The following is a 16,218-nucleotide window of genomic DNA, read 5'->3' on the forward strand; positions in this document are numbered from 1 at the left end:
GCATCCAAAGAGATTACATGTAGACCTCTTTGTCTGCAGCCAGGCTGAGCCCACATCTGCCAAGGAGTCGCCAACAAAGGGCAGAAGCAGGCCAGTTGGTTGGCCGTCTCACCAGCCTGCGCTGTCAGATTAATTTTAGCCGTGTGGTAATGCACAATGAACACGGCTTATGCGGAAATCAAGCTGCGTTAATCTCCCGCGAGTATGTGCCACAATCTGTTTTCGACTTCTGAAATGGAAAAGACATCTGAAAACATTGACTTTTCCGATGCCGGAGAGCTATTAAAATGATCCCCGTGACTAATCCCTCATATTTTTTTATTTTTTTTCATGGTGCAATAAAGGCGCCCTGGCCGGATGGCGCCATCTGTACGGACTTACTGTACACACATGCAAAGAATGATTTTGTTTCAGGACCCAGCAATAGAGGTGACCATTCACTTACAGGTCTTCTATGGTTCACCCACACACCAGTATACTATATATATTGAAGCAGAACTCTGGTTGTCCCTTCAGTCTCGCACGGTTGTACCGGCTCCTCTCCTCCACTGAAATGGCTTGCTCTGATTTTCTCTGCACCCTGTGAGCTTCTCGCAATGTGCATTAGAAGTTTCAGCACGAAGAAACATTTACACACATGAAGTCATCTGCAGGGTCGGGTCTGGAATTATTTTTGACAGGTCGTCATTCCTGAGCCGTATTGTAATATGTGGAATTTATTCCAAAGTAAAGAGGAAGCTCAGGCCCTGCCGTCCCAGATGAAGGTTTGGAAGCAGATTCTGAGACAATAAGGCCGGTGACATTGAAAACCTGCCAATTAAATAACACTGTTTACTTGCCTTGGGTGGCATGTTGACATACGGTATGCTGCACTGTTGGAGGACTTTGCCCTTTTCACATAATACATGACTGAGAAGCAATGCAGGGTGGTGGGATTTCTTTTGAGTAGTAGTTGCACAGTTGGCATAAACCAATGTCTATATCCACTGCAGGAGAAACAGCCCAGATTAGACTAGTATATCCTAGCTGTGCAGAGATACAGGTGGTGGAGGTACAATGGGTGGCTGGGGAGTCACTGGGAAAATGGGATTTTCTGGGGTCACTGGGTGACACAGGATGCTCTGGGGCCACCAGCTGGCATAGGCTGCTATCGGATCACTGGAAACAGGGATGCTCTGGGGTCACAAAGTGACACGGGATGCTCTGGGGTCACAAAGTGACACGGGATGCTCTGGGGTCACAAAGTGACACGGGATGCTCTGGGGTCACAAAGTGACATGGGATGCTCTGGGGTCTCTGGGTGGCACGGGATGCTCTGGGGTCTCTGGGTGGCACGGGATGCTCTGGGGTCTCTGGGTGGCACGGGATGCTCTGGGGTCACCAAGTGACGCGGGATGCTCTGGGGTCACCAAGTGACGCGGGATGCTCTGGGGTCACCAAGGGACGCGGGATGCTCTGGGGTCACCAAGCGACGCGGGATGCTCTGGGGTCACCAAGCGACGCGGGATGCTCTGGGCTCACCAAGCGACGCGGGATGCTCTGGGCTCACCAAGCGACGCGGGATGCTCTGGGCTCACCAAGCGACGCGGGATGCTCTGGGCTCACCAAGCGACGCGGGATGCTCTGGGCTCTCTGGGTGGCACAGAAAGTACTGGGGCCACCAGCTGACACAGGGTGCTAGAAGGGTCACTGGGAACACTGGATGCTCTGGGGTCACCAAGTGACACGGGATGCTATCGACCACTGGGAACATGGGATGCTCTAAAGTCACTGGGTGGCACAGATAACTCTGGGGCCACCAGCTGACAGAGGGTGCTAGAAGGGTCACTGGGAACATGGGATGTTCTTGGGTCACTGGGTGACACAGGATGCTCTGGGGCCATCAGCTGACACAGGGTTCCTCTGGGGTCACTGGGTAACACAGGATGCTCTGGGGCCACCAGCTAATGCAGGGTGCTATCGGTCCACTGGAAACATGGGATGCCCTGAGGTCACTGGGTGGTACAGAAAGCTCTGGGGCCACCAGCTGACACAGAGTGCTATTAAGGGTCACTGGAAACATGGGATGCTCTGGCGTCACCAAGTGACACGATGCTCTGGGTGACACAGGATGCTCTGGGGCCACCAGCTGACACAGGGTGCTATTGGGCCACAGGGAACATGGGATGCTCTGAGGTCTCTGGGTGGCACAGAAAGCTCCGAGACCACCAGCTGACACAGGGTGCTAGAAGGGTCACTGGAAACATGGGGGTCGAGGGGGGGGCGGCACTGGGGCCACCGGCTGACACGAGGGGGGCTCTGGGGCCACTAGGAACATAGGATGCTTTGGGGCCGCTGGGTGACGTGGGATGCTCTGGGGTCACCAGATACATGGGATGCTCTGGGGCCACTGGGTGACGCGGGATGCTCTGGGCCCACTGGGTGACACAGGGTGATGGCTAGCATAGAGAACATGCGGCACAAGGAGAGACGGTTAAGATACAGCAGCATCGGGGGTTAACAACATAGCGGTGCATTGCTTGATCACTGAGCCATATGTTTCCCAATTTGAAGCGACACCAATCAGGAGAGCTGTCTCTAAACTGGCCACAGTGCGGATCAGGAGAGCTGCTTCCTGACTGGCCGTGTGTTTGGAGATGGAGGACGGAAGTTTGACAGCAGTGTAGACAGAACAAGGAACCAAGTGTGGTTGGTGGGTTGTGGTCGGGGTATGGTGAGATGTGGCTTTCCTTCTCCTTTATTGTGGTGGACGGTCTCAGGAGATGAAAGATGGAGATTTGCAGAATCAAAACTTTTACAGAACTTTTTTTTCCATGGTAACTGCTACTGCATTTTTAAAGAAGTAAAAAAAAAAAAAAAAAACCCCCCACACTGTTGCTGCATTGTTCTGATGCTGCATCTGTCCTCTAAGCCCGAGAACTAATAGATCACATGAGAGCTGATCACTGAGTTCTCGGTCTTCACTGACTGTCAGTCTCTGGCTCTCTGCCCCTCCAGTGCTCACTGGAGCACCAGGCCATGGTGGTGATGGTGGTAGGGGGGAGTGGCTGGCTCGGGCTCAATCATCTACTGCTTATGCATCTAGGGGGATCCCGACATTTGTCAGGATCCCTTCAGAGAGTGGTCTCCAAATGATTCTGTTCCTACAGAGCAGCAGCGGGTGGGTCTTCCCAGTGAAGGGTTAAGGCCTCCTGTAGGAAGAATGTGTTCTGATGATTTCCTCTGTAATTAATGGAACAATGAATGGAAATGTTTACTTATTACCCGCTAGTGAAAAATCCGGTGTGATGAGAGAATGGAGGAGGAAGTAAGAAGCGGTGGAAGCTGAGCTCCAGGCAATACGTTGCAGGCATATGTAGGAGCCGTATTACCTACCAAAGGATTTTATTCTGTTCATGCAGTCCTGAGATTTACACAGCTCTGCCACAATAGTGACCTGATTTTTCACTGCTGTAGTTAAAGCCGGTCATACAAATCTTTAGATCTTTTCCTAAAGAGCCACCAAGGATATACATCCACTTTTTGTGCACCAAATGCCTTTCCAATCCCAGATATTACCTGGTAAATGTAACAGTGACACCATCACGTTTATGCCTGTGCCTGTGCAGAGGGAGGGGCCCAGCAGCCTCTACCCACCACTGAAAACTACAAGAGGGGGGCAGAGACATGATCAGTCACCCTACACAAGGGGGGAGAGAGTAGAGCTGTGGGAGGGACACATAAGACTCCACCCACTGCAGGCTGCCTTTAGAAAACTACAGGAAGGGGCGGATACAAGACCAGTCTCCCTGCAAAAAGAGAGCAGAGGGAGGGGCCAGCAGGCTCCACCCACCTCAGAAAATGAAAGGAGGGGGCAGAGACATGATTAATCGCAAGGAAAGCGAGCAGAGCTGTGGGAGGGGCCCAAAAGACTTCACCCACTACAGACTGCCTTTAGAAAACTGCAGGAATGGGCAGTCACTAGACAGTCTCCCTGCACAAAGAAAGAGCAGAGGGAGGGGCCCATCAGGCTCCACCCACCTCAAACTACAGGAGGGGGCGGAGACATGACAAGTCATCCTACGCAGGGAGAGAGAGCAGAGCTGTGGGAGGGGCGCAAAAGACTCCACCCACTGCAGGCTGCCTTAAGAGAACTACAGGAAGGGGTGGACACTAGACCAATCTCCCTGTACAAAGAGAGCAGAGGGAGGGGCCCATCAGGCTCCACCCACAACAGAAAACTACAGGAGGGGGGCAGAGGCATGACCAGCCACCCTATGCAAGGGGGAGAGAGCAGAGCTGTGGGAGGGATGCAAAAGACTCCACCCACTACAGGCTGCCTTAAAGTGGTTGTAAACCCACTATTTTTGACTTTTACCTACAGGTAAGCCTATAACAAGGCTTACCTGTAGGTAAGGAGAATATCTCCTAAACCTGCACGGTTTAGGAGATATTCCCCTCGCAATGCGGGCGGCGCATGCGCAGGGGGAAATCCACGGCGAAAGGACCGGCATCCGCCGGACCCTGCCGATTTTAAATCTCCCGCGCGCACACGCGGGAGTGACGTCATCGCCGCTCCAGCCAATCACAGCGCTCGAGCGGCGATACCCGGAAGACACGCCGGAGCAAGATGACATCCTGCTCGGTGTGGACCAGGTAAGTGGTGGTCACCTTGTTCCAAGGTAAGTATTTCATAATCGGCTAGTATGTGGTGCATACTAGCCGATTATGCCTTTTGCCTTGCAGGTTTAAAAAAAAAAAAAGTTTATGCGGTTTACAACCGCTTTAAGAGAACTACAGGAAGGGGTGGAGACTAGACCAGTCACCCTGCACAAAGAGCATAGGGAGGGGCCCAGCAGGCGCCCCCCCCCCACCTCTGGCCACATGCGGTATTGCATGCCATTGAATTCAATGCGGAACTAATTATTTTCGTTTCAATTGACTTCTATGGGGAAACTCGCTTTGATATGGGAGTGCTTTGAATTACAAGCATTCTCCTGGAACAGATTATGCTCGTAATCCGAGGTTCCGCTGTATTACACAAGACCAATAATAAAAAAAGGATTTCTCTCTTGTCCATGGATGGACACAGCATCCTTATATTCTTGACTGTGGGGTTATGTTCCGTTGATTAGGAGAGGAGTCCTCTCCTAATCGACGGAACATAACCCTACAGTCAACAATATAAGGATGCTGTGTCCATCCATGGACTTCTGAGAAAAGGATTTTACGGTGAGTACTAAAATCCTATGTTTTAAAACAGAAATGTTGGCTTTCTGAATTGTATGTACAAGTACAGCAGGGGTCTCCAAACTTTCTAAGCAAAGGGCCAGTTTACTGTCCTTCAGGCTTAGGCAGGCCGGACTGTGGCCGGTGGGAGTAGAAAAAATGCCTTGGCATTACTGCTCCATTATTGGTTTTATTGGGAGGAGTTTGTGCCCCATTGATGGTGTCCGTAAAGGGCCAGATAAAGGGCAATCAAAGGGCCACATCCGTCCACTGATGTACTCTATAGTATGCACTCAATAGTTGGTCCGGGGGCTCTTTTTGCCGCAATTACTGCCTCAATGCGGCGTGGCATGGAAGCGATCAGCCTGTGCCACTGCTGAGGTGTTATGGAAGATCAGAATGCTTCCATAGTGGGCCTTCGACTCTTCTGCATTGTTGGGTCTCATCTTTCTCTTGACAATACCCCACAGATTCTCTATGGGATTTAGGTCAGACGAGTTTGCTGGCCAATCAAGCACAGTGATACCATGATCATTAAACCAGGTTTTGGTACTTTTGGCAGTGTGGGCAGGTGCCAAGTCCTGCTGGAAAAAGAAACCCCAGCAGATGACATGGCTCCCAAAATCATCGCTGACTGTGGGAACTTCACACTGGACTTCATGCAACTTGGATTCTGTGCTTCCCCATTCCTCCTCCAGACTCCGGGACCGCGATTTCCAAATGACATGCAAAAGTTTCCACAGTCAGTGATGATTTGGGGAGCCATGTCATCTGCTGGTGTTGGTCCACTGGGGTCTATCAAGTCCAAAGTCAGCGCAACGGTCTATCAGGAAATTCTAGAGCACTTCATGCTTCCCTCTGCTGGCCAAGCTCGCGCGCAGAAGCCAACGCATACGTGAGTAGGGACAGCATATGTAAGCGGTATTCAAACCACACATATGAGGTATCGCCGCGATCGTTAGATCGAGAGCAATAATTCTAGCCCTAGACCTCCTCTGTAACACAAAACATGCTACCTGTAGAATTTTTTTAAACGTCGCCTATGGAGATTTTAAAGGGTAAAAGTTTATCGCCATTCCACGAGCGGGCGCAATTTTGAAGCGTGACATGGTGGGTATCCATTTACTCGGCGTAACATTATCTTTCACAATATAAAAAAAAATTGGGCTAACTTTACTGTTGTCTTATTTTTTTAATTAAAAAAAGTGTATTTTTTCCCAAAAAAAGTGCGCTTGTAAGACCGCTGCGCAAATACGGTGTGACAGAAAGTATTGCAACAACCGCCATTTTACAGATCACAGAAGGAAGCTTAGGCCTGCAAAAGGCCGCAAAGATGCGACCTCAATTACCGGGGCTGGCCGGTAATTGAGGCCGCGGCTTTGCGGCCTTCTGCAGGCCTAAGCTTCCTTCTGTGAACTCCGCAAAGCCGCGGCTTCATTTACCGGCGATCGCGAGGCGCGATTGCGGTGGGCCCGCAATTGAGGCCTTCTGCAGGCCTAAGCTTCCCCAGGCGCCAGGTCACAATTTCTTATCGCAATTGCGACCGGGCGCCCGGTTTCAAGAAATGCTTGAAATAATTCACTATGTGTAATAAATCTATATAATGAGTTTCACTTTTTGAATTGAATTACTGAAATAAAAGAACTTTTTGATGATATTCTAATTGTATGAGACGCACCTGCAGTTCCCTAGCCTAGGACAGGACTGGAATCAATGGGGGAGATTCACTAAAACTTGAACGCTCAGAATCTGGTGTAGCTGTGCATGTTGGCCAATCGGCTTCTAACTTCAGCTTGTTCATTAAAGCTTTGACAAAAAAAAAAAAAAAACTGGAAGCTGATTGGTTTCTATGCAGAGCTATACCAGATTTTGCACGCTTCAGGTTTAGTAAATCTCCCCTAACAGTCACATTGAACAGAGCAAAGTAAAAATCTGAAATAAAGTTTGTAATCCTTGCAATGTGTATTGACCTGGGCATGTTTTTATTTTTATCAAAAGGCATTTTACTGTAAAGCTCCATTATTTTTTTTATTTTTTTTTTCTTCTCGTCTATTTTATTAAAAAATGTGTTGTATGAATATGTCAAACCTTCACACAGCCACAACAAAAATTCACCATATTTTATCTTGTATGGTTATTTCCTATGATCACTGGCACCATCTAGTGGCTGTTTGTTTTAGGTACCGTATTTTATACCATTGACAGTCATAGGGAATAATGTTATTAAACAATATATGGCAAGTTTTTGTCGCAGCAGTGCAAATTGTTTATCGCAATCGTACAGCAATTTTTTTTTTTTTTTTATTAATACAGCCTCGGGTGTCTTTAGTCCAGTCACAGGATTTGTGGGTGCTTTTTTCCTGGATGCCACAAAGAATGGCATTTGTATTGACATCCGTCCCATTCTTACAGCATGTTCCTTCTCTGCAATGTTCTCCTGTGAGCTCCAGCTGGAGTGATGATGTACACCCAGGGGGGACGGTTCACCCTTGGCTCATAGGAAGTGGGTTAAATGATATTAAGAAGAGGACTGATAGATGATATACCCCCAGGGGGTGGTTCTTTTACATTATGGGCTCATAGGAAGTGGGTTAAATGATACTCAGAAAGAGACTATTGCTGACGAATGATGTGCCCCTAGGCGGTGGTTCCTTGACGACCTGGGCTCATAGGAAGTGGGTTGAATGATGCTTAGAAGGGGACTCGTGCTGGAGTGTGGATGTCCCCCCGGGAGGGCGGTTCCTTGACACCCTGGGCAGATAGGAAGGTGGTTGAATAATTCTTAGAAGGGGACTGATGCTGATAGATGGTGTACCCCCTGGGGGAAGTTCCTTGACACCCTGGGCTCATAGGAAGTGGGTTGAATGATGCTTGGAAGGGGACTGATGCTGAGAGATGATGTACCCCCTGGGGGCAGTTTACTTGACACCCTGGGCTCACAGGAAGTAGGTTAGATGATACTCAGAAGGGGACTGATGCTGACAGATGTACCCCAGGGTGCGGTTCCTTAATACCCTGGGCTCGCAGGAAGTAGGTTAGATGATACTCAGAAGGGGACTGATGCTGGCGGATGATGTACCCTCAGGGGGTGGTTCCTTAACAATCTGGGCTCACAGGAAATGGGTTGAATGATGGTTGAAAGGGGACTAATGCTGGAGTGTGATTGTACTTCTGGGGGGGGCAGTTCCTTGATACCATGGGCATATAGGAAGAGGGTTGAATGATGCTTAGAAGGGGGCTGATGGATGATGTAACCCCGTGGGGTGGTTCATTGATATCCTGGGCTCATGGGAAGTGGGTTGAATGAAGCTTTGAAGGGGACTGTGATGATGTACCCCCTGGGGGCGGTTCTTTGACAACCTGGGTTTAGAGGAAGCAGGTTTAATAATGCTCAGAAGGGAATTGATGCTGGACTACAGATCGATGAGTTTGCAGGGGACAGCACTGGGGAGAAGGAGAGCATTGCAGCGAAAGCTGACTTTCATTAACGAAAAAAGAAAATTCTAGAAATGGATTAAAAAAAGTTGGAATTGCACTTTTATTACCATATATAATCACTTGTATGCTTTATACTTTGCTTATGAATTTACTAATGACTTTTTTCTTTTTTTTTTTTTTCTTCTCTCCTATATTGTCGTTGCTGTGCATTTCCATGGACCTTCCAGGAGCCAGCCAAAAGTAAGTGTACCTGTCGCTGTGTAATGCGATGTACAGCATAATTCACTCAGTTTGCAGTGCACAAGGTCAAGATAGCTCCAATGCACTTATGTTACCTTTGCAACACATTTAAAGGCATAGTCCACCTTTTGAACCATGGTGCTCATGAAACATGGTCACATTCCCCAACTCCCTACCCTCAGCACACCCCATGAATCGCAGGGTGCTTCTGGTTGGAGTGTTCGAATTTTGCATGGCTTTGCTAGACTCCACCCACACAGCCGCATCATTCTTTTACTGGGATCTGTAAATGGGAAAAGACCACTACCACAGCAGATGGACTCAAAGATTAGGCTAACGCATGTGTTTTACTGCACTCATCATTTTTTTATTACTTCTCCTACCCCATAACTGAAGCTTCATACTGCCATACGAACCTGGGGATGGAACATAAAGGAGGCAGGAGCCTTTGACTTGCAATTTTTTGCAGGGTTTAATACAAAAATGTATTTAATTTGGGTACATTTAATATACCAGGTGGACTATATTTTTAATCAATACATTTCGAACGTATAATGCTTTGTGAGGGTCTGTGGGAGCGCTCCCAGGTCAGAGTGATGGGTTTTCCATTAAAGGTAACAGTGAAGAGTCACACTTGTGGCTTCTGGGGGAGAGAAGTGGCACCTACCTGTAAGGAAGGTACCTTTTAGTAGAAGTATTGCCGTGGTTCCCCAAAAATAAGACCTACCCCGAAAATAAGACCTAGCGTTATTTTTGATGAAGGCTGCAATATAGCCCTACCCTGAAAATAAGCCCTAGTTTAAAATGCTTGTAAAACCCTATACTCCTCTCTATTACAGTAGTATGTAATGTACAATGTGTGTATTTCTGTAATATAATTGCGGGGAAGAGAGCTCCGGTGGGTCAAAGAAGCGCAGAGCGGCCCTATAAACAATGTATTTGGCACAATTGTACGTTATATAATATTGTTATAGAGTGGATTATAGGATTTTTCAAGCATTTGAACTCAGTTCACACTGGGGATTCCTGTCAGGCAGGGAGAGAGAGGGGGAGAAAAGACCGCACATTACATGGTAAGACCTACCCTGAAAATAAGCCTTACTGTGTCTTTTGTTGCCAAAATTAATATAAGGCCAGGGCTTATTTTTGGGGAAACGCAGTATACTCGCCAGCAATCTCTCGCTACCTCTACTCTGTTCCAGAGCTCCAGGCTTCATCAATGTCTTGGGCATTTGACACTTTCAGGAAGGTTGGACACCTGTGTCCTCCACTAGGCACCCTAGTTTCTTCCTCAGACCCTCTAAATTACAATGGGACACAGCAAGGACATAGGAGTCAAAAGATGGAACCACAACACATGGCAGGGGACACCGGCATTTGACACTGCTGGTATTATTAAGCTGGCCATAGATTATGCGGTTTTCTTTCCTTCAACCACAGGCTGAAGGAAAGAAAATAGCTTGATTCCCCCATCAACACAGTCAGTGTTGATGGGGGAATCCCTCCCACTGCACTATTGGATTCTCATAGTGGGAGGGTTGCCCTGCCATCAGAATACAATAATCACTGCTGGCGTCTCTAGCCGCTGGCAGTGATCATACAGAAAAAACAGGCTGGTTGTACTGAAGTTAATCAATAGATCGACTTCAGTACAACCAAGCCTGCCCATAGATGAATTTAAATTTCGATCCAGCTATGGCTGACTTTAAGCTCCAAAGAGACTGGGAGAGGCTAAATCATAGATAAGCATAAAAGACCAGGACTGCTGTAGAGATGAGCAAAAACCAGGGCTGCCGGAGAGATGAGCATAGAAGGCCAGGGCCGCCAGAGAGATGAGCATAGAAGACCAGGACTGCCGGAGAGACGAGCATAGAATGCTAAGGCTGCCGGAGAGACAAGCATAGAATGCTAAGGCTGCCGGAGAGATGAGCATAGAATGCCAGGGCTGCCGGAGAGAGACTAGCATAGAAGGCCAGGGCTGCCGGAGAGAGACTAGCGTAGAAGGCCAGGGCTGCCGGAGAGAGACTAGCGTAGAAGGCCAGGGCTGCCGGAGAGAGACTAGCATAGAAGGCCAGGGCTGCCGGAGAGAGACTAGCGTAGAAGGCCAGGGCTGCCGGAGAGAGACTAGCATGGAAGGCCAGGGCTGCCGGAGAGAGACTAGCATAGAAGGCCAGGGCTGCCGGAGAGACTAGCATAGAAGGCCAGGGCTGCCCTAGAGACACTAGCATAGAAGGCCAGGGCTGCCGGAGAGAGAGACTAGCGTAGAAGGCCAGGGCTGCCGGAGAGAGACTAGCATAGAAGGCCAGGGCTGCTGGGGAGAGACGAGCATAGAAGGCCAGGGCTGCCGGAGAGAGACCAGCATAGAAGGCCAGGGCTGCCGGAGAGAGACGAGCATAGAAGGCCAGGGCTGCCGGAGAGAGACGAGCATAGAAGGCCAGGGCTGCCAGAGAGAGACTGGCATAGAAGGCCAGGGCTGCCGGAGAGAGACTGGCATAGAAGGCCAGGGCTGCCGGAGAGAGACTAGCATAGAAGGCCAGGGCTGCCGGAGAGAGACTAGCATAGAAGGCCAGGGCTGCCGGAGAGAGACTAGCATAGAAGGCCAGGGCTGCCGGAGAGAGACTAGCATAGAAGGCCAGGGCTGCCGGAGAGAGACTAGCATAGAAGGCCAGGGCTGCCGGAGAGAGACTAGCGTAGAAGGCCAGGGCTGCCGGAGAGAGACTAGCGTAGAAGGCCAGGGCTGCCGGAGAGAGACTAGCGTAGAAGGCCAGGGCTGCCGGAGAGAGACTAGCGTAGAAGGCCAGGGCTGCCGGAGAGAGACTAGCGTAGAAGGCCAGGGCTGCCGGAGAGAGACTAGCGTAGAAGGCCAGGGCTGCCGGAGAGAGACTAGCATGGAAGGCCAGGGCTGCCGGAGAGAGACTAGCATGGAAGGCCAGGGCTGCCGGAGAGAGACTAGCATGGAAGGCCAGGGCTGCCGGAGAGAGACTAGCATGGAAGGCCAGGGCTGCCGGAGAGAGACTAGCATGGAAGGCCAGGGCTGCCGGAGAGAGGCTAGCATGGAAGGCCAGGGCTGCCGGAGAGAGACTAGCATGGAAGGCCAGGGCTGCCGGAGAGAGACTAGCATAGAAGGCCAGGGCTGCCGGAGAGACTAGCATAGAAGGCCAGGGCTGCCGGAGAGACTAGCATAGAAGGCCAGGGCTGCCGGAGAGAGACTAGCGTAGAAGGCCAGGGCTACCGGAGAGAGAGACTAGCATAGAAGGCCAGGGCTGCCGGAGAGACTAGCATAGAAGGCCAGGGCTGCCGGAGAGAGACTAGCGTAGAAGGCCAGGGCTACCGGAGAGAGAGACTAGCGTAGAAGGCCAGGGCTGCCGGAGAGACTAGCGTAGAAGGCCAGGGCTGCCGGAGAGAGAGACTAGCGTAGAAGGCCAGGGCTGCCGGAGAGACTAGCGTAGAAGGCCAGGGCTGCCGGAGAGAGACTAGCATAGAAGGCCAGGGCTGCCGGAGAGACTAGCATAGAAGGCCAGGGCTGCCGGAGAGACTAGCATAGAAGGCCAGGGCTGCCGGAGAGACTAGCATAGAAGGCCAGGGCTGCCGGAGAGAGACTAGCGTAGAAGGCCAGGGCTACCGGAGAGAGAGACTAGCATAGAAGGCCAGGGCTGCCGGAGAGAGACTAGCATGGAAGGCCAGGGCTGCCCTAGAGACACTAGCATAGAAGGCCAGGGCTGCCGGAGAGAGAGACTAGCGTAGAAGGCCAGGGCTGCCGGAGAGAGACTAGCATAGAAGGCCAGGGCTGCTGGGGAGAGACGAGCATAGAAGGCCAGGGCTGCCGGAGAGAGACGAGCATAGAAGGCCAGGGCTGCCGGAGAGAGACGAGCATAGAAGGCCAGGGCTGCCAGAGAGAGACTGGCATAGAAGGCCAGGGCTGCCGGAGAGAGACTGGCATAGAAGGCCAGGGCTGCCGGAGAGAGACTAGCATAGAAGGCCAGGGCTGCCGGAGAGAGACTAGCATAGAAGGCCAGGGCTGCCGGAGAGAGACTAGCATAGAAGGCCAGGGCTGCCGGAGAGAGACTAGCATAGAAGGCCAGGGCTGCCGGAGAGAGACTAGCATAGAAGGCCAGGGCTGCCGGAGAGAGACTAGCATAGAAGGCCAGGGGTGGAGTAGGGTGTCCTATTTTCTTTAGTAAATATCACAGCTATGCCGAGACTCCTCCTAAGAAAAAAAAATGTTGGCTGTGATTTTAAGTTCTTCTGTAGGACTGGCCAGCCTTTTAAATTTTATTTTATTTGAATACTATGTATACAATAAGGTCACATGAAATTTATAATGTGCTTTGGGAAGGTGTCTCTATTAGCTTGCTACAGTATTCAAGGACAGATCATTGACAGGCCCACTATCCAGGATCTGGTATTTCCATGGCTGGGGCTGGATTTGGTGAGCCTGGGGCAGACATTTGTTTAGCGCCTTTTTATTAAAATAGTCCCAAAAGTTTAGAGCATTAATAGTTTGCAGAATGTTCCCAAGCCCCTGCTAGCTGCACAGACACTGAAAGGGTATCCGAGTGCTTGCCAGCTTCTTGCTGAGTCTTCCAGGCTTTGTACAGAACACCAGGAAGAGCTCAGTCCCTCGTCGGCTCTTTATATGTAGGCTGAAAACACTTCCTGCTTCATGTAATATCCCAGCTGTGCAACTACCGCTGAATACCAAGAAGAAAGTAACGTCAGATGTGTTAAAGAACCAGCAAACTTATAACTGAAAAATACTATCAGAGACTGGTGTAGAGTCACATTGGGGTCTCTGGGGATGGGATAAGTCAAAGAATGTTGTAGAGTCGTAAAGGGGTTCTTCAGTGGGTGATAACTTAGAAACTGGTATAGAGTCACTTGGGGGTTCCACAAGGGGTGCTAACTTAGATACTGGTGTAGAGTCACATAGGGGTGCTCCAGGGGGTGATAACTGAGAGTCTGGTGTAGGGTCACATAGGTGTTCTTCGAGGTTGTGTAGACTTCAAGACTGGTGTAGAGTCATGAAGGTGATCTCCAGGGGCTGATAACTTAGAGACTGGTTTAGAGTAACTTATGGGTTGTCCAGGGGGTGATAACTGTGACAGAACCCACTGTCGCTGTGTGTTTTGGAGGGGGCTGTGGGCTGGCCTCAGGGGAGGGCTGGCAGCCTTGAGTCTGGGGGGCAAGTCTAGTTGAGTGGCCCATTGTACCAGTGAATCGGCTCACCATCCATGCCCACCAGGTTTTATAACACGTATTGATGTTATGAAGCAAGACAAATATGACACAGCAATGACGGCATGGCCCCGATGACGCTGCTCTTTACCCATGTGATTGGCTATGTCCAATAACAGCCAATCGCATGTAAATGACAGCATGTGAGGAGAGCCGATCAGAGCATCTCCTCACAGTGGAGACTGTACAGACAATTAGGGTACCGATTACAGTGCAGCCCTAGCACTGCCCAGCCAGTGATGTCAGTCTGTGCCCATCAGTGACACCTTTCAGTGTCCATCAGTGCCACCCATTAATGCCCATCATTGCCACCCATCAGTGCCCAACAGTACCGCCCCAGATCGTTCTCCCATTAGTGGAGAGGAGGGGGAGGGCTGTGCTCTGTAAGACGAAACACACTCTCAGCCCTGTGACAGGTGCAGCTAATATCCCTGTCACAGGACACAGTGAAGCCCTGTTGACCCCTCCTGCCGGAGCTGCCCGAGCAGTAGCACTTGGCCGGGTCTGAAAACTGCACATGTGCAGTTCTGAGCTGGCTGCACAGCAGCCCTTTTACAGGGAACCTGAGCAGCCCAGGGGGAAATTTCCACTCTGCCCCCTGGCCCAGCCCGCCCCTGGCTGGCCTCCTATCCAAAGATTTTGGCTCAGAAGAGACTGAGAGACTTGGGGACAAAATGGCATTGAGATAATATAATGTAACGCTACATCCCTTCTCTCCCCGTTGCTGTGTTTAATTGTGTTGGGTCATGGAACGTACACAAAGGTCTGGAGACACCTCCCAGCAGGGGTTGTGTGTATGGTGGGCTGCCTGCTTATCATAATCCCTTTTTGTGTTTCAACTGTAGTTGTTTGAGTTTACATTGGTTCTTCCTTGTCCCCTACCCCTCTTTGACAAGGCTAAGGGGAGTGTCTCTAACTGTGTTTAAAAGTGTATGTTTGGTACTTAATAAACAGTTTATGCTCTGCATGTTTAACCCTCAACACCTGTGTGGCTTGTCCCGTGATTGGGGGGTTAAGGGCTGGTTATGGCGAGGCTGCGGGTGCGTTTTAGGGACAGGAGACATAGGTCTGGCAGAGGATCCCATACGGGGTATCCGAGATCCATCACAATAACTTACTTATGCCTCGTTTCCACTGAGCGGATCGGTACGGTACGCTTTTTTGGGTGTTTCCATTATGAAAGCGTGCCATAAAAGCGAACCGTACCGTACCATTCTGGGTCCTGCTTCAGATGTGGGGCCATAGAGAATGGAACGGTTCCATTAGGGCGGACCTACAAATACATCTCACTGATTGGTGGATGTGCTAGGCTTTTTTCTAAACCTTGCATGGTCCCGGATGGCAGTGGAAATGCTCTGCAGAATAGACCAGACCATTCTAACCCGTTCCATTCTAAGCGACCCGAACCGATAAGCTCAGTGGAAACGAGGCATAAGAGACTGTTGTAGAGCCACATGTGGTTGATAACTTAGAGACTGGTGTAGAGTCATGTAGGGGTTCTTCAGGGGGTGACAACTTAGAGACTATTGTAGAGTCATATAGGGGTTTGACGACTTAGAGATTGGTGTAGAGTCACATAGGGATTCTCTGGGGTTGGAGGTGATAACTCAGACTGTTGTAGAGTCACATAGGAGTTGATAACTGTAAGGCTGCTGTAGGGTCAGATAGGGGTTCTTTGGGGTGAGATTGGTGGAGAGTTACATAGGAGTTCTTCAGTAGGTAATAACCCAGAGACTGGTGTAGCATTACATGGGGTTCTCCACACCACATGTTGATAACCCAGATCCTGGTGTAGAGTAAAGTATGGTGTTCTCCAAGAGCATATACTGTAACAACCATTGTGTGAAGAGCTCATCTCACACACACCACTGTTATTTCCTTTTCCTATGTAGAAAAGGAGAAAAAAAAATATGCATTGCATCTCAATTTGCAACCAAGTGTTGGCAATGATCATGGCAGGCAAGCCCCAAGCATGTTGGAAAGGGGTGAAGGGTAGATGTCTCACCAACCTTTGCTGTCTGTAAGCCATTTACCTGTTTGTGACCTACTTATGTATGCTCTAAAAGTGACATCTTTTTTTTAAATAATTCTTGTTAC

General features: G+C 50.0%; 1 protein-coding gene across 1 annotated transcript in view; it reads left to right on the top strand.

Moving 5' to 3' along the window:
- Positions 1-16,218, top strand: part of KIF13B (kinesin family member 13B) — a 375,782-nt gene that overhangs the window by 123,734 nt on the left and 235,830 nt on the right. The window contains exon 3 of the mRNA XM_040348102.1: positions 8,874-8,886. Within this exon, the coding sequence (XP_040204036.1) occupies positions 8,874-8,886 (13 nt within the window). The remainder of the gene's footprint in view (positions 1-8,873; positions 8,887-16,218) is intronic.

Source organism: Rana temporaria, chromosome 4 (assembly GCF_905171775.1).
Source record: "Rana temporaria chromosome 4, aRanTem1.1, whole genome shotgun sequence".
Taxonomy (NCBI): Eukaryota; Metazoa; Chordata; class Amphibia; order Anura; family Ranidae; genus Rana; species Rana temporaria.